This window comes from Antennarius striatus, chromosome 21 (genome assembly GCF_040054535.1).
Source record: "Antennarius striatus isolate MH-2024 chromosome 21, ASM4005453v1, whole genome shotgun sequence".
Classification (NCBI taxonomy): domain Eukaryota; kingdom Metazoa; phylum Chordata; class Actinopteri; order Lophiiformes; family Antennariidae; genus Antennarius; species Antennarius striatus.
Genome location: NC_090796.1, coordinates 7,665,366 through 7,690,516, shown reverse-complemented (window position 1 = coordinate 7,690,516; position 25,151 = coordinate 7,665,366). Strand labels below are relative to the sequence as shown.

General features: G+C 41.8%; 1 protein-coding gene across 1 annotated transcript; it reads right to left on the bottom strand.

Moving 5' to 3' along the window:
- Positions 1–33: 33 nt before the first annotated feature.
- itga3b (integrin, alpha 3b) lies at positions 34–21,193 on the bottom strand. Its single transcript, XM_068305095.1, has 26 exons — positions 20,666–21,193; positions 10,454–10,581; positions 9,619–9,701; positions 9,237–9,486; positions 8,930–9,028; positions 8,484–8,688; positions 7,443–7,636; positions 7,065–7,153; positions 6,843–6,979; positions 6,498–6,584; positions 6,346–6,413; positions 6,036–6,181; positions 5,607–5,753; positions 5,392–5,489; positions 4,937–5,105; positions 4,652–4,726; positions 4,494–4,573; positions 4,283–4,360; positions 4,053–4,155; positions 3,612–3,788; positions 1,851–1,979; positions 1,419–1,532; positions 1,048–1,146; positions 834–959; positions 510–657; positions 34–173 (listed from the first exon to the last, which is right to left on the bottom strand). Exons 1-25 carry the CDS (start codon positions 20,839–20,841, stop codon positions 547–549), a joined length of 3,168 nt encoding a protein of 1,055 aa, XP_068161196.1. The 5' UTR covers positions 20,842–21,193; the 3' UTR covers positions 34–173; positions 510–546.
- Between the last annotated feature and the right edge of the window lie 3,958 nt (positions 21,194–25,151).

The following is a 25,151-nucleotide window of genomic DNA, read 5'->3' as shown; positions in this document are numbered from 1 at the left end:
AGGCCTCAGTAATGGTAGCGTTGCATCTCTGTCCAGTTTGTGATCCAGTACTTCTTCTGTGGCTCCTCCGGCTGAAATCCAAGGTTGAACTGATAGCGCTCAGCCTTACAGATTTTCACTCCCTGATGCTTTGGCATTATCCGGTAATAGATGGCCCGCTTGAAGAATCCAAGCTAGTTGGGAGAGAGGAAGAGAAGAGAGAGAACTTAAAGAGGGAACACTTACACAGTGGGAGAGCTGGGATTAATGACATGCTGCGAGGGAAAATTAGGTAAGAAAAATAACTGCACTCTTGAGTAAGATGCAGAAGAGCGAGTAAGTCGACATGACGCAGACACCAGCAGCGCTATGCTGAGTCTCAGCTTGGAAGAAAAGTAGCAGCAGTGTTAGTTAGAGACAAATAGGAGACATGAAAGTGGAAGTTTAGTGGTAAGTAAGTAGAATAACACCCCAAGCTCAGGCGTGATTAACAGCAACCAAAGAACATCCATTTTTTTAGGGGTGGTTACCAAAAGCCCCACTGGTGCGTGCTGCCCATGGGGGGCCTCAGTAGTCTTCAGTCAGCCTCTCTGTCTCAGAGGGCTGGATCTTCATCTCAGCCTTCTGGGCCTTGGCCTCATACATCTCCCTCCTGTTGGCCCTTTGGAAGAAGCCGCACTGGGGAGGGTGGAGGTGGAGGAGGGTTCACGGGAGGTAAGTCAAAGGTTAGACCGAGGGCTCAAAATAGCAGCTAGAGATCAGTCAGACCAGCTATCATGTGATTCAGAACAGACTGCAGATGATGTCAATGATAGCTACTGGAGTGTAATCAGAGAGCTGATTGGTCGTCTCACCTTCCAGAGTATCAGTATGATTATTCCCAGCAGCAGAATTCCTGCTACAGCTGCCGAGATGATGACCCATAGCGGGAGCTCATAGGGAACCTCCACCCCCTCCACTGGCTCTATTTCTACCGTGAACTGTAGGAGGGAAGAGGAAGAAGAGTCAAGTTAATATTTTTTCATCATCATCATCATCATCATCATCATTATCATCATCACCACACACCATGTTTGTCTGACTGTCCATCTTGATGGTTGGTAGGTCGGTAATTAGCTTCAATGTGGCTTGACCTCTGACTGTAACTCTCAGAGCATTGGCGTAGTCCTGGAGAGAAGAAGGCACACACACACACACACACACACACACACACACGTATTGAAACGTTTCAAAACTTTTACTCTACATAGTAGATATACTCAGCACAAAACTCACAGATGCTGTTCTTACAAATAAAGAGCATAACATAAAAGACAAATGATTGTAAGAAGAAAACAAGAAAAAAGATGGTTTTGATTCTGGATTTTGAAATTGGTAACAATACTCTGAGAAGAAAGCACACGGTTATCTGGTAAAAGCTTTATCTCACTACTGCTGACCTCAAGCATGGTGCTGTTCCACAGGCGGGAACGGACGTAAATCTTGGCGGAGTCGGTCATGTTGAGCAGCGGACAGGTGAACGTCACGCAGCGCGCTGTCCCCTTGGAGCATTCCTTCAACATAATATTAAATGATTTAAGTTTAACTGAGCAATAAGAACGCACACCATCTCAATTACTATTTAACTTTTAGAAATGCTCATTAATATTTGTATTTTAAATAGCAGAAGTGGTTCACGTCAGAAGAGTGTCAGGTTTTTTGATGTACAGGTCTGACAGTCAGTTTTAGCTGTTTTTGTTGACCTTCATGCTCCATAAGCAGGTTAATTATGGGTCAGAAGTCATGCTGGTCCTGAACATAGGTGGTCTTTTTTTATATACTGCTTTAAAATCATGCCTGTGTGTGTTTGATGGCGTAGATCCCTGTCTTACCAGCAGGTATGTCTCTTTGCGAGGAGTGAGCAACGTGATGGCGGCTTGCGGCTCAATGATGTGTGGCTTGTTTGCATCATCGCTCACCACAATCTGCCGTTTAGCACGTGTTTGTCGGCTCTCTGACAACTGGGAGGCAAGAGGGGGAGACAGGAAATGAAAGGAAGAAGCAGAGGAGACAGAGACGTGACATCAGAGGCCTGGTAATTACTAGTTTAGATAAAGACTTTCCCAAATTGTTCTCAGAATAGCATTGTCATCTCCACCATCTAAATCTGGACTGCTTGTCTTGTTACTTTCTATTTGTGGCTCTTTGAGGTCGCATGCGGCGACACAGACGTGTTTCACTAAATTATATTTCTGAAGAGCTGTGGTTTGGCTTGGAGACTATTTTCACACCATTTTTCTATACCACTCGCTTTCACTCATTTACAGAATTACAGCACGTGGAAGAGGGCCTATGAATGACAAACTCAACAGCAGCACAGTTTACATGTTACCTAACAGAGTCCCAGTGGGAAAATCAGCAATACTAAACCATCATGCTACGCTAACATACTGTACTTTACTTGTTAAACGTCAGGACTCAAGTAGGTTGTCAGTAATGGAATATTACTGAACTGATGCATTTGATGTGTGGCTTTTTTAGTTTTGTTGCTTTCGTCTGTTTTTCATTTCTAGATCTACTTATTATTAGTATCAGGTTGACATGCTACTACTGCCAAGAACAGAATGTTGTCATTTAGTTTAATCCTGTTAGAAGGATTAAAGAAAAACTGCTTGATGGAGTTTCCCGAAACCCAGAGGGAGTGTTGAGCGTGTGACAGAGAAGAACCCTTGCATTGATGGAGTAGATCAATGGGCAGATCCAGGACTTAAAAAAATACTCCCTTTAATTTGCCACATTCATCGATTACATATAAGCTACCTTATAGATTAGTTGGACTCGAATCTTGAGAGCAGCCATCAAAATGTTTTAAGTCAAATGAGTAATTGATTATAAGTTTACGCATAAGGACTTCTGCCTCCCCGCAAACAGATCTACTAATTTCCTGTATGATTATTATTGTATTTTATTCAAGTTTTTTTAATTTATTAGATGTATTTCTTGATTCTTTTTGTATACTGTACATACACTAAACATAAACTAAAGTCATCAATGTTTTTGTGTAAATGCTTTTTCTAATCCAAATTATTGTGTTGACAAAAGCAATTTTTCAGCACCTGTTTCAGATTTACAGGATGATTCATTCTCAATGTGGTATAAATATGGGCTTCATTCATTCATTCATCTTCTTCAAGACAAGACAATTGTAAAAAGACTTGTCGTCAGCCGCTTATCTGAATCTGGGTCATGGGTTATGCTGGAGCCCATCCCAACTGACTGAGGGCGAGACGTGGGGTACACCCTGGAAAATTTGCCAGTTCATTGCAGTACCACACAGAAAGACAGACATCCTTTCACACTCAAACCTACAGACCCTTTGGAGTGACAAATTCACCTAAGTTGGATGTTTTTGGTGGTGAGAGGAAACCAGAAAACCTGGACAAAACCCACACAGACACAGTTGAGAACACACAAACACAACAGAGTAAGGCCCCAGGTAGAATCAGACCAAGGACCTTCTTGCTGTGAGGTAACAGCCCTACCCACTGTATCAACATACCGTCCTAAACATAGCCTTTAGGAAATGAAATATCGGCTCTTGCAAGAAAACAGTGTTACTGTGACTCTAGAGTAACTGTAAGAACGAGCCTTACAGTGAGGTTGAGCAGGTTGACAATTTCTCCAGGAGGTTTACATTCCACCTCTGATTCTCCCTTGACAACAATCTTCGTCAGGTACAGCAGCCACTTGCCGTTGGATACCTCAAACGGCCACTCAAACTCCACAGCCAGTGTCCCCAAGTTGCCCAGAGGATGACTCCTCATGTCGACCTGGTGGGACAAATTCAGCAACACGCAAACAAAGACATGAAATAGACATAGGACATGAAATAACAGACAAGATTCAACTGTGACTTGGAAATAGAATCCACCCATGGCGCTGCTTGCACCACAAACTATAGCTCACAGAACAATCTGAGAACGTTCCATGCATTATTAAACTGAAGAATAGACACTCTGGGTGGACAGGAGGGAAGAGTGGGTGAGTACCACACATACTGTTGATGCAATATAAAAGTTTTAGAAGTGACTCACTTTGAAAGAGAGCTCCACCAGACTGCCAACGTCACTAGTGTTGACCATAGCTGACTCGCCCATCACTGTTCCACCAAATTTAGTTTGCACCACAGAGTTTGCTCTAAACAGGGTGACAGATTAAAGTTATTGTTTGCTCTACAGGTAAAAAACTGCAAGAAAAGAACATGTTGGGTGGCATTTAGTACTACAATATGTGGTTTTTACTCTAAATACGATGCATCACTCACATTTGAAAGGAAGGTATGATGGTGTTTTCTATCAACAGGGTTACAGGCACAGGATTCAGGTCACTCTGCTCACTTAGACTAAAAACAAAACAATTGTTATGAGATGATGTTCAAACCTCAGTAACAATTGATAATTACTATGAAACTTTAAATAAAAAAGTGGAATCCAAATCCAGACCTTGGATATAAGGATCCAATGATAAACACTCACGTGGATAGAAGCAGCTGGGATTTCACTTCTTTTGTGTACAGATTTATCCCTGTTGTCTCAAACTTCAGGATAAGCGACACCTAATAATTAAAGCAGAGAGTGTGAGGCCCATGTCAACAGGATAATGTCTAAATCTATACACTGTCAATCAAACTTACCTTTTCATTGCTCTTCAGCGGGTTCCCCAGCTCACAAATCACTGTGACATCAAAAGTGCATTCCACATCAAGGTCCTGAACACAAAACGATGTAAATCAACAACAATAGTGTCAAAAAATTAAAAGAGTAATTCGGCAAATAAATAAGTAAGTAAGTAAGTAAGTAAGTAAATAAATAAGTAAATAAGTAAATAAAAATAAACAAACTTTAATTTAATGCAAGTAGTAAAGAAATAACCAATCAAGATCATTTCTTGATCATTTGCTGCCCCCTTGTGGACGTACCGCCGACCTGACGCCAGAGTAACTCAGTGAATCAGGAATGGTGGCGTTCAGCATGGCCTGGTGGGCGTCTTCAGCCAGCTTCCCCCGCTCAGGAGAGTTGGTCACCTCCACCTTCAGCCTTAGTATCCTCATATTGCTGTTAAACTGAAGGACCTGTGATTTGCCAAGTCTGCGCACAGAGATGCATAAACAGCACATGTTAATCACTCTATGATCGTTTCAATAATTCTTTGTGACGATTGAATCCATTTGTGGCTCGTCAACAGGCGATCCACTGCTTTCATAACGCATGGCAGATATAGCTGAGATCATCTGAGATGTAAACTGTCTTGCACAGAGTTGATGTGAATTACTGATGTCTGCTAACAACTCTGCTAAAACAATAGTTTAGTTCAGGAGAGAAGACTGGAAACATGGACAAACGGCTTTTTTTTTTTTGCAGAATTTTCTTTCACCTTGGGTAAGGCTTTTCCTCATCGTCGACAAACTGGGCTTTCACCTGCAGGTTGCTGCTGCACCGATTGTCTGAGCCACACTCCTTCTGAAAGTTAATCTACAGGAAACGGAACATGTTATATTTCACTGTTTACTGGTGCACATAAACATATATGTTCTTCAAACTGCAGCAACTGAACTGATGGAATATGAATGTAGTGCTTTCACGCCATACCTCAGTTCTTTGAGACAGCTTCTGGTCATGGCTGAGAATCGGGAAGGAGTCCAGGTTCTGCACGGAACGTCTGGCTTTAGGTTTTTGTTCATGTAAGGAGAGGTTGAGGGAAAAAACCACCGGCTCCAGTTTGTCCCTCACAGGTGCCTGTAGATTCAGTCCAGATTCTTATATTAGTCTGACAGGTACAAATATATGGTGATTCTGCTAGAGCTCCTTCTCAAACACAACAAAACGAAAGGGACAGGTCACACCAAAATCAAAAATAGTTTTTATATAATCTGTAGTGCTGTTTATCCCTCCGGATTTTTTGTTAGCTGTAATGTTTTAGTGTCTACATGAAACTACTAAAGCGAGGTGAGTAAGTGGGTGAAGGCTTCTACATAGTATACATAAACATAATACCATGTGTTCATATTGAAACCTTACCACTACAAACAGTTTTAGAGTGTGACACTTGGATTTTGAAGATGGCAGACTCAGAAGGCCGGTAAAAGTGTCATCTTTGTTGTCCAGGAAACGAACACGAGGGCTTCTTCTTCTCTCCATGTCAGCCTCCACCGTGTACTTCACCGCTTTACAAAACAGAAACATAAGTATTATGATGTGTAAGGAACAGGAAGCTGCCAGCAAACCAGTATCTGCACAGTTTGTGTAGTATATTACATAAAGCACACTCAAAACTGTAGCTTTAATCGAAATTATTATTTATTTTGAGTAAATATGGTAAAGTTCTCACTGATGTTTCTCTTGAAGTCTTTGTTTCCATTGCTGAGCGTGAACGACATACACAGAGTCGCTGTAATGCTGTAGAACAGAAAGGAAGGTGAGTCTGTTAACACGTTGGACAAAAACAGTTTGAGGTGACAATATTCTGCAGAGGCAGCTCACCATGGTGCATTTCCAGGACACTGATTAGGGTCTACTATCTTTGGCTCAACAGTGAAGTCTTTAGTTAAGTGGATGACTGGACGAGCTCTGATACAACAACAAAAAACAAAACATAATGACAAACTGTGGTCAACTTAAATCATCTATCTTTTTTTGTTCTGTCTCTTATTGCATGAATATGATTTATAAAATTCAAATCTAAAATTATAATAAATATATTTGGGGAAAAAGAGGCTTGAAAATACAGTTTTTCTTTTTATCAAAATCATATTGTATAATACAAAATATCAAATCTGTATTATTGAACTTAATGTAACATAAGTGACATGTTCATGTTATCTCTACCTGAGCAGGGCCATGCGGTCATCCAAGGAGCCAACTAAGATGTCAGGGTAACTGTTGTCGTCCATGTCCATTCCTCCATTGATGGAGTAGCCGAAGGTTTGGAACCCCGCATTTACAAACGACTTACCCTCAATAACCTACAGGGAAAGCAATGACACATGGAAAGTCAGCACAACGCACATGATCCTTTGAGATGATCCTAAAAGTAAGATCAGATGTTACCTGACTGGGCTCCTGTGAGACTCCCTCTTTACTCCCCATCCATATGTAGACCTTTCCTGTGTCGCTGAATGGTGCTCCCACTGCAAAGTCTGCAAACATACAAATAGTACACAGAAACAAAGGCAGACAGTTCAGAAGAAGCAGTGAGGAAGATGTACCGGACATATTAGTCCTCTAGGGAGCAGCATAGCACTACTTCATGGTTAGAAGACGACCATCAGTAGCTTTTATCTGGTTTTATTATTCAGGTTATTTAATAACTTTGCAAGAGTAGCTAAAACAAGAATAATCAACCACAGAACTCATCGATTTCATATGCAGTCATAAACACTGGATCTGACAAACTAAAAGAAATGTTTACTGTTCATACAGTCATACCTTGAAATCCATCTTGGTTGATGTCACCAATGGCGCCCAGTGCAAAACCGAATGCAGAGCCAGACGGACCCTTTAGCACCAGGGTGGCGGTTTTTTGGAACGATCCGTTCTCATTCATGTAGATATACACAGCTCCCCCCTCATCTTTCATACGGTCAAAGTAGAACGGGGCACCCACTATCAAGTCATTCCAACTGCAAGGATATACAGAAACACAGCTTAGTGTGCAAGTCATTACACACACGAGGTAGCTATAAGGTTGACTGTCTCCCAGCACAGCTTAAAGAGCACGAAGGAGATAGCAAGAGGAGAGCTGGACAGAACCATAGAAGGGCATCGACTGAGCAGAGAGTGAGATTGAACAGGAGGAGCAGGCAGCCACTGGTGTGTCTGTTTCTGACCACATTGTTCGGACGATACCCGGCCTCATATGGCCGGAGTGTGTAGGCAGTTCCAAATGAGCACCTATGGGATGTTATGAATCAGTGCATCTGATGTCACCAAGTACCAGCACAGACTGATCCAGACCTGATCCAGGTCGTGGGGGAGATCCCTCAGGACACCATACATGAAGCGTGAACAGCGTGATCAGGTGTCATTAATGTATATAGACACGAGCAGTGCGTATGCTGATAGAAGACAGCACCTTATTTTTCTGCCCTGAAATCCTATGTTCACCCACATTGAGGGTGAACATCACATGATTTCAACATGATGTCATGACAAACGCTCGCCATCAGTTTCTGGAAGGACATGTTTTCTCCTCTCATCTCAGCCGTGACATACACACATACAGTATATCAGCTTCACGCATTCTCTGCATAACACGGGGATCATATCTGCAGGGCATTCAAGCGTGAGGCTGCTCAGAAGCACAGAATGCGTTTACAGTCCAACACATGCAAACGTTAGGATTCTCCTGTTCGCCCTAAGCTTGTAGTTTTTTGTTTGTTAATTTGACAGTTTAAGTTTGAATTGCCTTAATCTAAAACCAAAACAATGGATGCAAAAAGGATCAGGTCTCTGTTTTGAGGTACACACTTGTCATTGTTGAGGTCGGTGACAGCCAGGCTGTTCCCAAAGTACGAGCCCACTTGTTCCCCGGGGATGATGAGCATGGGCTTGATGTTTTGGTTTGTCTTTGTCCCAAGTACCACGGAGCCCTTGGCCTCATCCCTGGGAGACCCCGTCACCACCGTGTAATCATCATGGCTCAGCAGCTTTTTCTCCTCGAGCACGGAATAACCTGTGGACGGAAGCATTTGGTACTCACTGTTAAGCTGTAATCTGACCTGTGTGAAAACAATACAGGCCATTCAGAATGAAACACCAGGAGGAAACGGGATGTGATACAGTTTGCATGAACTGAAATCTTGCTTCTAAGGGTTCTTTCACTATTGATACAAAGAGCTGCATGTTTCTATGACTGTAGGAATACTTCTAATGATTTTGCAATCATGATACAAAAATTTATAATGCATATTTACCCATGTAACTATATCTTTTTGACAGCTGTCCAAAGTCTTTGCCAACAGAGTCCCAGGCGTTTGCTGGATCTGGATCTCTCCATATTACATGAACATTTCCTACATAACAAAGCAGAATTAGACAACAAGGTTATATCTGCTCCATTTACAGCAAACAGCGTTCCCAGACAAAGAATAATCCCACTGACAGACTAACACTAGAATTTCCTAGACTTTGCATGGGGTTTTAATCCCGGTCTGTGAAACCAGCTCATTATTTCCACACTAAGCAACAAAACAGTTTTAGCGTGAACTCCTCAGTACTCACCTTGCCATATATAGCTGCCTGTAGCACCAACGTAGACGTCGTTTTCTGTCATTCCACCTGAGATGCCCATGTTGCACATGCCCTCAAGATTCATGTCAAAGTTGGGGTTGCAGATCTCATAGCTGTATCTCTGCCAATCGTCGTTGGGGTCGTAGGACAGGTCGTTACTCCTGATAAAACACTTTCCTATCATCCGCCGCTGCTCCCCAGACACGCCATGGATGATCTTCACATAGCGGTGCCCACATGCCTGGACACCAGACATGAGTGTGTTGTTTTTTTTTAATTGAAATTGAAATTTTTAATGTTCTATAATCCAACCTCCTCAGATAAGGTTCACATTATGAAACACTGAAACAAATAGGATGGGATGTCATCTCACCAGCACGCGTCCTGCTGTCTGTTGCCTCTGACTGGCCACAGTCACGCCCAGCCACATGCCCTCCACCATCTCAGAGGGGTTTGCTGTGGATGGGTCACATGAGTCGGGTCAGGTGTGGCAAATATGTGTTAAAAGAAAAGTTCACTTAAAGTCACTATTGTGTTAATAAAGTAAAAACCTACAGTCTTACATTCAGATTATTGAGATGGTAGTACGGTACTTTGACAAGCACACCTTAAGGTCCCAACAAAGCAAATGTGAATCTACTTTACATCCTGTGGAGTGAATTTTGTCCTTTTTTACTGCCCTCTTTGGCAGAGGCATGACAAAATATTTAGCATGTTCATAACATGAATAATATAATAATAATAATAATAATAATAATAATAATAATAATAATAATAATAATAATAATAATAATATAATAATAATAATAATAATAATAATAATAATAATAATAATAATAATAATAATAATAATAATAATAATAATAATAATAATAATATGAAAAGAACCCAAACAGTAAAGCTCTGTTCCTGGAACACATCCTGACACTTATTATCCACAAAATATTCATCATTGATCCAATCTAAGCATTAAAAACACACATTATGATTTTTTCTTTTAGCCTCTGGTGGGATGATTCACCTCCAGTTAAGAGGTGAGTAAGTCTATCGGTTAATAGCCTTAAATGAAGCAGGAATGCACTTTCATATCGTGGAGCTACTGAACATGCTGGGAATCAGTTCCTGATTTTTGACACACTGTTCTTAGAGTAAAAAGAGGAAGCCAACTAATTACTGTAATCTCAGTGAGCCAACTTATCTCTGCTTACTTGTGGAGATCAGGTCCATCCTGGAGCAGTCGGTGGCGTCTGTTGTGATGGGGCACGAGTAGACGGCACCTGTTTCATTGACATTTTGGAGAGAGAAGGCTTTCTCTTTGGGTGCTCCAGCAAGAAGCCTGAATACACACGGGACAAGATAAAGATCTTTTTCAGACTTTTTCTGAGATTTTTCGAGTTTTTTGTTGGAGAATAAAACAGAGTGGCAGCAATGTGAAAAGTTAATCAATACACAGATACGAGCGACTCAACATATGTGTTGTTTGAGATACGTGCTGTCACTCGAATCATATTTTTGTTCCATATAAGAACGGAAATTCACGTTACCAATCATGCAACTACTAGTTGTGGACAGGTACAACATCCACTGAGACTGCATCTCATTCTTTCCCATGTGATGTCCACACAGTAAAGACATAGCTGGTGTGTGCTCGTGAGCTTTGTGTTTCTTTTCATACTTTATCATTGTTTATGTAACTTATATATAATTACTTATATAGAGGTAAAGTATGCATGTCCTTTGGTTGATTTTTTTTTTTTTTCCAGAATTTGGAACACAGAACCATCTTGCTGTAAGACGACAGTGCTGCCCACTGCCCCACCGTGATACCCTGGATTACAATTATTTTAGTTATTTAAGATGTTGAAAATTTGTTTGACAAAACGAGCAGATTGACTCACGAGCTCAGTCACAGAATGAATTCCACTCGTATCTTAAGGTACTCCTGGAGTCTGTATTAACAGGGGTTAAAGTCTGCATTTTAATATCACTTTGTTTGCACTTTCATCTGCTGTTTAGCAATAGACTTAAAGACACACACACACACACGCAAACAGCAAGGCAAATTCAGGACACCTATGAATGAAGAGTGGAAAGAGTGGAGCAGTCAGAGCGTGACCCGTGACGAGTGAACGCCACACACACCCAGACTAGCTCCTCTGTCATGGACCTGATCTTTTTGTCCACTGGCCCAGACACTCCCTGCATCAGCACCGTCTAACCACACCGCAGATCTTTGAAGTGGAGGGATCACTAACCCGACATGGTCTGCAAAGGGGACACACTGTTTACTGTCAGCACCAGATTTATTAGCTCCACTTTGTAGGCGGAAGGTGCCGACAGTCCTGTTTACATTGGGTGTGACACGGGGGCCACTGAAACAAAAGCATTTAGAGGTACAGATTTTAAGCTTCTTGTCATTCAGGATTTCTTTTTAAGTGTTTCTGGACACTGATGTTACACCAGCGCGGATGAACAGTAGAAAGCAGAGAACAGGGAGTCAAGCTGTTGGATGGGCTTCTGGACATAATAACTGCCAGTGCAGCTACTTCCCTTACACACACTGATAAGTCAGAATAAATACAGATAATGGGGGCAGACAGACACTTGGACTTTTGCAGTAAGTTTCTGAGCCCTCAAAGCAAAACGAACCAAATCTGCATTGTTCCACCTTAAGGACACAATATTATTGCCTCAGAAATCAAACATGAAAGCTGAGGCCTGACACTTGTTAACTACTTCATGTCTGAGACATAGCACAAGTATTTCACAGTTTTTCTAAAATCCCGATGCCTGCTCACACATCACTGACAGGTTGTGTGGTTTTCATGCTACTCAAACACAGTGAGACTGTGTACCAGGCTCTACCACCCCGCTGCAGCCCTCTGTATTTATGCATACACTCTTACGTAGACAAAATGCCCGCATACATACTGTACTTACAATCTAATCAGCTCTAGAGCCCAGTCAAAATAATGTCTTTGCTGGGTCACTTGATTGTGAACAGATTCCAGAAGTGTGTTTGCTTTGAAATCATTCATGCGTGTCTGGTGGAGCTGATCTTAGATTTAATTATCCCATTACAAATTTGAAACCTGTCCATCTTGCAGAAGAAATAGTGTTTCATCACACGTGAGTTGTGGTGTGAATTTCATCAGTACAGGTTGTAAAGTCTTTTGGTCCAGAACTACTCTAAAAGTAAATGACTACACTGCTTCTTCTGCACATGTTTATACTGTTTTTCTTCAACGCATCACTGTGTAGCTGATTCTATAAAATACATCATGAGAATACGTACAATAACAGAAAATGTCTTAAAATGACTTTTGCATCCATTGTAATTGAAGCAGAAATGGGGGGGTTTTTTTAGCAAATGGCATTGAGTGTCTCAAAACATTCCATATCACAAGGTAAACCGTTCCTGTGGGAAAATCTGACAGATCTAAAGCACTGAGAGAAAAGAGGTCAAAGCAGACAATAATCACGACTGTTACAAAACACCTTAGAGAGAGGTTAATGTGAACACAGCTCACACAAACAAGATGAAGGACTGAGGCACAGAGTCCAGTCATAATCACACGTGCTTTGAAGCATGTTGGCTAACCAGATAGCTGGTTACAGAAAGCAGGAAGAAAAGACCTCTAGTCTCATCAGATGTGTTTGTCGTGGCTATTCAGCACAAACAGCAAAGGCAAAGCTTCACATGAGACATTTGATACTGTTTTGTGCGGGTTTGGTCTGTTCTGTCAGCAGGCATCTCTAAAGCTCATTAATTAACATGTTATTATGTGTACGAAAATGAGATCCTGGCTCCGATGGCTGTTTGGTCCACGTCAAAGAGAGGATCAGACTCCAGGAAGTTACTGGGCCCGACCAGGATATAGTCTGATACAGGATAAATGCTAAACAGCAGCTGTTTGCTCTTTTTTCAGTCAGGCTACTGGTAATATTATTGTTAACGTCCTAAAGTGGTTTCAGTTCAGATTCTAAAATGGGAAAAAATGTCTTTCCCAAAATGTTAAAATAAAACCCTAAATAGGAAACAGCAGCTTTTTTCTAGGACTTGATATAGATGTTATTGGATTAACTGTCTAAAAACATCAACATACTTTTTAAAAATTCTTCCTTTTATGTGAGCAGATTTGATAGGACATCTCAAGATTTCTTAACTCTTTTCTTAACTCTTAGATAAAAATCACCCAAGATCTAAAACACATCGACTCATCCACGACAACACGCCTCATATCCTGTCCTGCTCCGGCTGCTGCCACACTGGGTGCTCTCCTATCTCCTCCCAGCTCATCACCTCCTCATAAACAGGCTGTCAAAGTTGCAAAGAGGTGAAGGGGGGCGGGGGGCGACCAAGAGCAGCATTCCTCATCTGAGGACATGTTGAAATTCGCCCCCCTGTGCCTAACCTAGTGATCTGAACGGCTGGTTAAACCAAACATTCACTGCTGCGAACACACCCAGCCGAGGTGAGAGCATTGGTGGATTCTTGTTTCTTAGGAGTGAGGGGGAGTCAGATGAACTACTGCACATTCATATGAGTGGTGTTAAGTTAAAGCAAAGGAGGGAGGCTGGGAGAAAGGTGATGACTACTGTACACCAGAAAAGAAAAAAACAGGTGAACTCTGTCTATAAGACAGTGAAGAACACATGTAGCTCTCTGGCAGTGAGCGCTCTGTCTCTCACCTCCCACTTGACGTCTGACTCACTCACTGAAAGCAGAGAAATCAAATAAAAATGACTAAACCCTCATAGATGCCATTTCCGCCTCACATGGCTTTTGAATGACTGTAGCAAGAATGGGCACGCACAATAAGATGTGGTTACTTCAAAAAGAGAAAAATATCATCATGTGGAGTCTGAACAGGAGTGTGATGAGACATATGATATACTGTATGTCTTTGGTGTTACGCCAATATTAAAATTGCTGTTTTCTTTCCCATTTGACCTTTTTCATTGATCTACTTTTTTTTTTTTTTGGATAAAATATTCTCAGTTTGGAGTAAATAAAGCACATATTTTAGAATCCATCTCTGACTCCCTTTGCTCTCCAGCTCACTGCCTTACACCCCGACCCTGACCTCACACTGATCGAGATAAATAGAGTAGCAGAGCAGAAGTCATCCTTCTTTAAGTTTCACTCCCACATTATTTTGTGGCTGTAAATACAAATATTATGAATGAAAATTCACCAAATTATTCAAAGGTGTGGCTACTTACAACCTTAAAATAAGGCTTTGCGTGTCTCCATCTACAGTGCTACAGAAATTTGGTTGGGTATTTTACAACACGTCTGAGAGGTCAGAGAACTCCTTGTGCTGTGGGAGTTCATCAATTGAAAGGGCAATCTTGGGTGTAATGAAATACGTCTGATAGGGAATTTGAAAAAAGCAATATAGAAGAGAATGTGGAGTGATTTTAGGGTGGTCTACGTAGGTCTGAAATTGATGACAAATACCCCATGAATAAAGCAAAACACAAGGCAGCAGTGTACTTTTTATCGGCTCTGCTTGTTCTACACCGTTCCCACGGCTACAGTACCTCACCGGTGAACAGGAGCACAAGATGATATTAATCCTCACTCTGAAAACACGCATAGAGCCTACACACACTCGCCCATGCTGCTGCCTCAGTATTTCTATGTTACACAACAGACAACTCATTGATCCCAGAGAAACATCACGGCACAGACCCACGAAGCAGATAAATGGAGATAATATTGAATGGAGTGACTCAGTTTTTGCAGATTGAATTAAGCATGAGCACACGAGCAGAGACGGGCCGAGACGGTTTCATGCTCCAGTAAAAATGAGACGACTTCACCAAGAAGCGAGGGGACGTCTGATGGACGTGTGATGTTAACAGTCCGACTATTAGAGGACATGAAGCCGTGTGATTTAGCGGATCTGCGTCTAAACCTGCTCTAGCACACACCGTGGTTTCACTCATATTACAACAACACTTTGATAAAGCAGTTCTTTGTACTCTCAGGAAAATCTCCCACAAAGCCGTGGGTGGGGGTGAGCACACGCATTGCTATCAAACTATTCACACAAAGCATGCCCAGTTGTTAACGCAACGGTTATGAACCTGCATGAACAAGACATGGCTAACTGTTGAGTCCTATCTGGACAAACAGTGACTCATCAACCTGCTGCAAGTAAGAAAATGTTGGTCACACAGATCTGCCCTAAAAGCACAGGTGCATCATGGATATTTCACAATTAGTTCCGGTGTATGGTTATATATTGATAAGAGCATTTCACAATGCTTTTATATCACAACATGACACGTGTTCAATACGTAAAAGTCAGAATAAAAATCAAGCGTGGGCTGGCAAATGATTTTTGAAGCAATTTTGTGTTATAGTAGAAAATTAGAAAATCAATCGAATGCTAAATAAAGTATGACTACCTGGATGGATGATACATGACTAACTGAGGAGAACTCCAAGGTGAGGAACAGGTGACCTTTTTACCTCTTTGTCTTCAGCCTTGTGATGTTATGGTGATGTTGAACAGAGACTGAGTGCACATAAAAATGGGAAACAGAGGAAATGAAAATCTGACATCACTCTGATAAATGGTAATGTAGTCATGAAAAGATTCGCCTGAGCTGAAATGTGATGCAAACGTTAGTGTTGATCAGAAGAAAGAAGAATGGAAGACTACACACTGTCGTCTTAAATACACACACACACACACACGCACACGCACACGCACACACAAACACACACACACAGTATTCTCAGCTGGACAAACATCCTTTATGAAGACCACCATCTGCCACTGGTGAAACAGTAACAGGAGAACAAACTCATTTTGGACCCGCTGTGACAAATTAAACATGGCAGGTCATCCCCTGATAATAAACTAACTCACATTTCATTAGCAAAGAGTAAAACCTCGTCTATCAAGGACAATGATGTGATTGAAGCTTGTGTCTGACAGTGCCCACCCAGTCAGTGTCTGGTGACGTTGGTTCCCCGACTGCAGAAGGAGACAGCACAGCACTGCTACACACACAACACACACACACAAAACACACACACACATATGCTGTCCCACATCACAGTGGTGCACATCTGTCCTGAGAACTTCCATCATGCAGCCATTCAGGAGCGACTTGCGGTGTCAATAACAGCTTTTCCATTAACATGTTGACCCCAGTTAGAACACGGATCCCTGTGGACTAGCTCAAGGCTATACTGGAGCAGACAGCAGCGCCAGTACGCAGGCATTAGCATGCCTGTGTAGCGCCACAAGTTCATTCAGATCTTACTCAACTTAAATAAAAGCAGTGCAAGTGTGTGCATGAAACACCTGAAACATCATTTTCCTGTTGAGGCTTGGAAAACTCCTAACAAAGAGCATTGGGGCAGATTTTGTTCATTTTATGGATATTCTATCCAAGGATCGGCATTGGGTAATGAATCTTCAACTCATGTTGTTTTGAGGACAAATGACAAGTTACTGCAGACAAAGATAATGACCATATACCAAGTGTAAACCAATACTTCAGTATCGTTTCCACTCCAAAGATGAAAAATGGCATGAGGAGGGACGGGTATTGAAGCATATAGTTTTCCAGGCTCCAGGTAGCTCTCAGTAGCCCGGAGGCCATCTGAACCAGATTCTTCTCCTCGCTGTTCGAGGGCATTTGTTCAACTAAAAGCAAAAAAAAAAAGGAGGGGATCTCTTACACTTTTGTGAAGACAGAAACACTTCACTGCAGGTGAAGCTCCGCCACATAGAATCTTCTCTGTTGAGATTAGCAGGAGGCTTTCAGTCCCGCTGGGATTCATTTCAACATGTTATGAGAAGCTGTCACTCATTCTCATGCTCAGCGACATACAACTCATAAAATAACTAATAATGAGATTAAGGCCAACCGATGAGACATTTTAGAACTGTGGTGGCTTCACATAAACTGTAAAAAATTATAATATATTTGTATAACCAAAGAAAACAGAGTCAAAGACTGGCTTTTCTGTTCACTTCCTATTTAACCTATTCTTCTTAGGTACTCTTCATAAACAGTTTATAACTTAACTAAAGGAACATTAAACCAGTAATAACACATCCAGTTAGAATAAAACCTTTGAATCCGTGGGTTATAGCTAATTATAAATTCTTTCGGGTGCTATTTGATTTCATAGATATCATGAAAACATCTAATAAACAAATTTTGAAATCTTTTCAGAAAGACATTTCGAGGAAACCTTTCCAGCTGGTGCTCATGTAATGAATACATGAGGGTCTAATAAAACACAGGATTTTAAAATTCATGTTGTAACATTAGTCCTGTATGTGTTCAAACTGAGCTCAGTATAGTTTGTGTTCAAAAACGTTACAGCAATTCTACCCTTATAATCCCTGCGTCGCAACAGAAGGTCCTATTAAATTAAAAGGCTGATTTTCACGGCCTGGGGCCACAGCAGTCAGACAGAGATGAGCTGGAAGAGCAAAGGCACTTCAACACTGATTATATATTCATCAGTAGGAGAAGTTAAATGTGTCTCCTCAGGTCACAAAGTTTGTCAGCAGTAAAAAGAGGTTTTTCCTGCTGAAGGATGAATGGAGTTCAAATATTGGCGGGTTTGTGCGTGTGTGTGTGTGTGTGTGTGTGTGTGTGTGTGTGTGTGTGTGTGTGTGTGTGTGTGTGTGTGTGTGTGTGTGTGTGTGTGTGTGTGTGTGTGTGTGTGTGTGTGTGTGTGTGCGTGTGCGTGTGTGTGTGTGTGTTCTCTGATAGTTCCCTGAAACATCCTTCTCAGTCCTGTCTTGTCTCAACCTGAAACCTGGCAGGCTGTGACTGTGCAGAGAAGGGTAATACATTCCAAGCATACCATGGGGTCAGGGGACTAGAAGAGCCAATAGGTGGCCAGCTGACTGCCCGATCCCTCCTCCCCACTACAACAGAGAACAAATAAAGCCCTCTCAGGAAATATCTCAAAATGGGTGATTCAAATAGAAAGTGGGAGGAGGTGAATTCTCTGTACAAATTGGCCTCAGGTAGCTTTTAAATTATCCAGGCACAGCCCTTCCCCAGGAAGAAGCAATGCTGATCTCCTAATTGGTCGTGCGGCCCCTTGAATTCAAACTACATTTTTAAAATCGCTTCAGTTGAGTCCAGACAGATTCAGAATAATTAGACTACGTCTTAAGAAGGGAAACTTCTGGGAGTAGAAACCCTTTCTCTTTAATTTTGTTTGGACTTTTACTCATACATTCTTATAGAACTTACACTTAAACACTGCACATGTCTTAACAGGTACAGGTGTACATCACTTCATTCTGGCACATTCTCGTTCCCTCCATAATGAGGCACCATGTAATAAACAGCTCTACAGTGTGGGTTCATGGGACAAGTGGCAACAGAAAGGACTGTAAAACCAGCCCTAGTCAAACAGTACGGACAAAGCTGGGCATGACAACTGGAGTCTTTAGTCTACAGTGTTGGTGGGACACGTTACAAATGGGCTGGTAGGCTGCTAAGATTTATTAACATATTACACAACAAAACATGAAATGATACCAAGCATCAATCAGTTTTTATTTGGAAATTCCTGACAAATTGGATTTTTTTTTTCTTGGTATGTAGATTTCGCACGTCTCTTTTGAATCACAGGTTTACATTCAAGGTATAACTGTTGGAATTTCCCTTTTAAATTCAGAGACAGACCATGAGGAAAGTAAACACAGCAGCCGTCTTTGTAACATCTGGTATTATTGGCTTTTTTTTTTTCCCTCCGGTGTTTGGTAGATCTCAACCTAGCAGACACAACACTGAAAGAAGGCCACATATAAGAAGGTGAAACTTGTTATTTCAATTTTGAATACTGGTTGCTCATTTTTGAAGAACACGTCATTAACAGGTAACTAAAGGGGATTCTGAAATGTAGATTTTGTTGTTGTTGGGCAGCTTGATGCTAGAAGCCCATTTTTGTTCTAGATGAGTTCAGTAAGACTGACAGATCTTGCAAGTGCATCATTTGGGCATCCTGGTCTATAACACTGTTTCTTGTCAGTGTTATAGATATGTCCTAACCAACACAGTGCAACAAAGAGCTGAGTGCCTCCTCGCCAGCAGGAGCCTAATGAGATGTTTCATAGACTCTTGAGTCTTATTACTCCAGCCATGTGGTCCCCTTCTTATGTTGCAGTGTGGTGATCCATACCTCTGAGGATGGGGCCAATACGGCACACTGATCGAGCGTTAGCGGCGTTATCAGCTATGTAAACTAGGGGGATATCTCTACGTCTGTGCACGAAGATATCCACTGATTTTCACGGGGATCAGGCTGATAAACCTCACACTCAGGCTCATGTCACCAGGGATAACACTGAGGAAGTGGCCCCTGGTTTGCAAATGTTCTTCCTACATTGTACTTCAAAGCAAAATGAACACACAGATAAGAGTGGGTTATGAAAACACTGTGTGATCATGGATGCGGGAGGATGAGGGGGCCACTGTAATTGTCCCAGGGAAATCCTACACTTAACAGTGAAGGAGCTAGGGGGCCGAGGAGAAGGCAGGAAATGTAACACACACATTGTCCTTGAACATCGACCCACTGGAACAAGAAAAGGCATTCACTTCTTTGCAAATCTTGACAAACACTCTTAACTCCACCTGACCTACAAGCGTCACAGGCCAATGAACACCTCTCTTACCAAACACCAACTTTGTGTGTAATAATTAAACGATAATGATAATTAAATAAAATATTTTCCCATGTCAGTTTACAGATTTTCCAGTAATATCCAATCACACCTTTCCAATCATATTGGATCCAAATTGGATCAGACCCCATTTTTGATCATCTCCCATAAAAGAGCGTAATTTAGAATTCCCGCTTCTAAACAGACATTCATGGAAACCTGCAGTCAGTTTATGACACGGATTTTAATCTGGTATAATTCCAGTTTGATGTGAGTACTTTCCACGAATTGAATGACATGCGTTTCTTTAATAATGGCCCATGTAATAACACAAGAATTTCATTAAGTCCCTGTTTATTTAGGACATGGGTGCGAACACCTGTTGGAGACATTTTTGATATCCTGTTAGAGGAGCCGGGGATAAATCCGAACAGACTAAACGGACTAAACCTCTCCGGTGTGTTAACAGGTGGATGATTTTAAAGGAACCTTTCCAAACGACGACAGGAGGAAAAAAAAATGGAAGTGTGTTGCGAGGGAAAACAGAGGAAGTGTGAAACAGCGCAGTTCATAAACGCGCAATACCTGCGTAAAACGCGATTAACTGGGGTATCCACACATGTCCTGGATAAAAATGGTTTCGTTACGCATCCTGGTCCAAAAGCAGGTGCTTTTCCTCCTTCAGATCAGACTTGCTTCTAAAGCACAAAGAACTGGATCATTTGTCACACATGCAGGTTCAGGGTAACTTACAGGTACTTTCTGGACCCCTCCGACTGTTGATGCAGAGCGACTGAGAATCCAAAGAAGCTCCCTTTAGTTTTGCCCTGTTTGATCACAGGAAACCGTTCATCTATATTAAATCCACTGCATGTCGGCGTCCCTTGGTATACAGCCAAAACAGCGCAGATCAATAGTCTTTGAGACATGTTTGGTCCCCTCCCCTGAATGCAAGATCCACGATCAGCCGTGGAACCGGCACGGAGCTCCAACAGGTAGGCTGCGCGTCACGGAGACTTCCCCATTGAGAGCCTCCTTTCGCTCTCGCGTTCGGACTGACTGCTTAGGTGTCGATGTCTGCCTCCCTCTGCCGCCCTGCCCTCTCCCCCCCTTCCTTCCCTTCTCAAACAAGTGCACTGCGTTAACACACTTGGTTTAGCTGAGTAGAAATCTGGGCTGTTGGGCATCGACTGTGTTTCTGTTTCTGCCTGACGCACCTGCGCCTCAGCAATAAAGCAGTAGATCCATTTATCAGACAGAAAAGTGATGAGTGCATCTGAAACACAGAAAGACACTGAAGTGCTTCTCAGTATTGCGCACATTCATATTTATACCTAGCCCCGCCCCTCACGTTTTAGGAATTTGGTTCAGTAGTTTTTGTCTAATTAGGAAAAAATAAAAAATAAACCATAAACAAGGACATCTGTCCCTGACCCCCCAGCCTAACGACATTTGGTTTAACGCAAACATAAAATACTTCATGGCTTTTTTTAAAATTGTGTTTTGACCCTATAGTTGAAAATCTATATGAATATAAATATATGTATTAATGTATTAATGTAAAGGGGTGTGGTTTCTGTGAATACTATAAATGTAACAATTCTGCATCATCAGATCTGGGACATGATTGACTTTGATCTAAAGCACACTGATGTGCGGTGCTGCAGATCGTATGGGGATGTCTGTATTTTTTGTTCAATCATCGTTAAATAAAGTTAGTAGGGAACACCTAACCTCACCAAAACAGTTAAGTAAAGCACATTTTTAACTTTTTTGACAAATCCAATTGTTATTGCAGCAGTTACTATAAGTGCTGTTCTACATACTGTATACAACAATTGAAATAACGGCTTGTGTATGTACATGAGCTATTTTACTTAGAGATTAATGGATGTATAAACGAGTAATAACGGTCGCTTAGTGTATAATGTTTTGTGCAGAACTGTGTAGAAGGATTCCAGCCTCCTGTCAGATAACAGATGTATTAGGCAGCCCTCTCCAGCCATCCTCGGCCTTGCTCCACTGCCTGCTGAACAAACTTCTGACATCCAACAGGCAGTTCATTAAACCCTTAATCCACTCAGAGAGTTCACGGAGCAGGTCAGACTTTTTAAAGTATCCTTTCTCTTCCGTGAAGCCCCTTCCACTACCTTTCCATTTTAGTCTGCTGAGACACCCACTAAAGCACCATCTCCTCTTCATTTGCCTGTAGCTCCAGAGAAATTAGCGATCTTTCATCATGTTTCATTTTTTACTTGCTGACTCCCACCAAAAAAAAAAAGCCTGGCTTCACTGACCTCCTCTAATTGATGAGGTAAGCTCCCACTCTGCATCTCCTTCTGCTTCAGGAGTTTCCAGAGGTTTATCTCTTACCCACCCCCAGTGAAATAATGCCCAATGGAGAATGTAGTTCACTGTGCACATTCCTGAAGGCCTGTGTGTGCTGCAAACAACACCGCCTGTATTTAGAGATGAAGTTTTTCTGGTGCCTTCAGGTGTCAACATAAGATTAAATTAAATACAATCGAAAAGCCACTTCTCCAGGTTAAGGTATATTCTGCCGATTGTAATGCGATATAAACCTCCCTCATAATCATCGGACATTCTAACATATTTCCATCGTTAATGTGAGTTTACCCTTTAGCTTCATCCATTTCTACATTATGTTGCTACTGAGTGCACACCGCAAAGGTGAGTGCACAACATGCCAGTGTGTACAGTGTCAACATCCTGTTGTTACCTTATCAAGACATGCATCTGGCACAGCACTGACGTAGAGCAGATCCGTGCAATCGTGCAAATAAACCCCAGCTTGACCGCCTCGACTCGACACAAGATAAACGTCTTGAGAGAGACATTAGTAGGTAGGAATTCAAACCACAATAGACGAGCAATCTGACCTCCCCCCTTCATTTTTCTCCATGTGATCGATTGCAATGCTTGTTGACTGAGGATCACCTGATCCCTCACCCCTCTGGGTCTTACACCCAACCCCAAATAAGTGAAAAGTGTCACTCTGGGAAAAGTGACAGCTGATACTGACGAACTGTGTCCTTCTTTATTGGCAGAAAATGATATGGCTTTGTAAAATGAGTGCAATTGCATTGACAGCTAGCTGTTAATCACTGTTATAACTGTTTATATAGCCATGTCTGGTTATGAGCATTTATAAAAATATATTTGATAGGTTCTGGCACAAGTGCAGAGAGTTCACTTACAGGCCCTGCACAGAGAATAGAAGTAGTTCCGCTATTTAAATGTGTATTCCCCAGACCCGACTGTAAGTGAACACCAGCCTCTGTGAACCAGAGGGACAAAGACCCACAGCGGCTGCTGCCCCTACAGTCCTACAGTCCAAACCCACACAACACACATGGAAAATAATTTGCAGTTTATCTCAGAGTTTCCTGTTTTTTTCCCCTCCACAGGCCGACCACCATCCTCCCCTGTCACCACAACATTACAGAAAAGAACAGTTTCCTCCTCATCTCATTATTTTTGTTTTTCTTTCTGCCTCATAATTACCCTTGAACTGAGGAGGTCAAACCTACCGGTACATTCACATGACATCTTCCCTCTCAACATTCCTGCTGCTTTGTGTTTTGTCGTACATCCCGGATAGGCTTTCAGAATCTTCTCAAGTCATCCCTTGAAACGGCGGCGATGATGGGATGCGGTGGGTAAGTGGAATGCTACATGGAGCTCCTGATGTAAACGTGTGATAACAGAATGTACTGACTGTTACACATCAAATAGAAGCACTGTCTGCATGAATGTGCTCCACAATCATGCTATTATTCTTGGTACTCTGGTCCTACTCCCTTCAGCAGGCTTTGTGTAACAGAGGTGAGAACTCCGCACTAAAGTCTAAGTTAAATTAAAAAGAGGCCTCAGACGTCAGCTTCCTGCTGAATATGCATGAATATTAATACACATCAGCCATACAGAGCAGGACATTAGCTGAATACGAAACACAGCACGCACTTACACCGAGTCATCACTGCACGCCAGTCGTTGCCATGGAGCTGGGAGAAGCAATGAAGCCAGTGTGTTCTGAGCGGTGACAGGAAGACAGTGTGGCCTGTTTAAACTCCAGCTGGACTGTATTTGGGCTCGGATGACCTTTCTCAGGAATAAAACATGATCTATTTTTTGTTCCTGTCCACTAAACAAGAGATTTAGCACAGAAACAAACACACCTTGGTACATTGGTTATTTCTTGGCCTTGGCTCAGCTGAAGAGAATCAAGTGAACTTTTGCATTAATGGCGCAAACAAAATAAATTGTAAACCTATTTTCCTGGATTGAATATAGCATCTTTCATAATGGAAACCTAATTTTAGAACAAAATATGAATTATACATAACAAAATCTAATCATATGTGGTCTCTCTTTTTTTTTTTTTTCCAGACCTTTTACCTAAATGATCCACTTAATTCTCAGCCTCTCTTTTCACTGAGGGGGAGTTCAGGAACACCAGACATATCACTTAAAAACATATGTCCACAACAGCGGTGAAACAACTGACTGTGGTTTCAGTTTTTGTATTAGGGGAAGGCAAGCACTTAAAGATTTACACATTATTCCAGTATGTGACTTTTATCACCCACATGCCATGTCATATCAAATTTGTCACAAATTCATTAGATACACTCAATTTTTACACAAATCTTTACATTAAACTTGTAACGCTTGATGGAATTTCCATTAACAGGGCTTCAACTTGAGCACATATGTTCATACCATACATCTAATATGGAACAACTGGCCTGATGTTATATGATATGTCTTTGTACAATGTCTCTGCAGGAGGAAATTGTGTTTTATTGCTTCTCTATGGGGCAGTCGTGTGATGGCTTGTGTGTGAGTGTTTGCATGCATGTGTACAGTATACATATACTGTGTGTGTGTGGGGGGGGGTGCAGCAGGAGTTTGGGACCCAAACAAGGCCCTGCTGCTCTTCAGGTCTCCAGTCTGTGCTGACTGTAGGAATGTATAGCCTGAGGAGGAAGGCGTGGCTCCCAGCACTCCCTCGCTGTCCAGTGGCACCTGTTTTTCGGCTTAGCTTTCAGGCAGACAGACAAGGCAGCAGTAGACTGCAGAACACAGTCACTATGTTATGGAAACAGACCAGCTGTTATTTGAACTTGTGTTATCAAAGGATAACAATGACGTTTTCACAGACGGTCTTTTATTTTCAGAAAAGAAAAAGTTTAGCGCTTTGAGATGGAGCTGAGAA

Excerpts from the sequence above, each read along its gene's own strand:
- itga3b (XM_068305095.1), bottom strand. The coding sequence starts at position 20,841 with ATGTCTCAAAGACTATTGATCTGCGCTGTTTTGGCTGTATACCAAGGG. Across the intron at positions 6,980-7,064 it reads TCTCACAGGAGCCCAGTCAG|GTTATTGAGGGTAAGTCGTT; the intron begins GTAACATCTGAT and ends CTTTCCCTGTAG. Across the intron at positions 6,414-6,497 it reads TGTCCTGGAAATGCACCATG|CATTACAGCGACTCTGTGTA; the intron begins GTGAGCTGCCTC and ends TCTGTTCTACAG.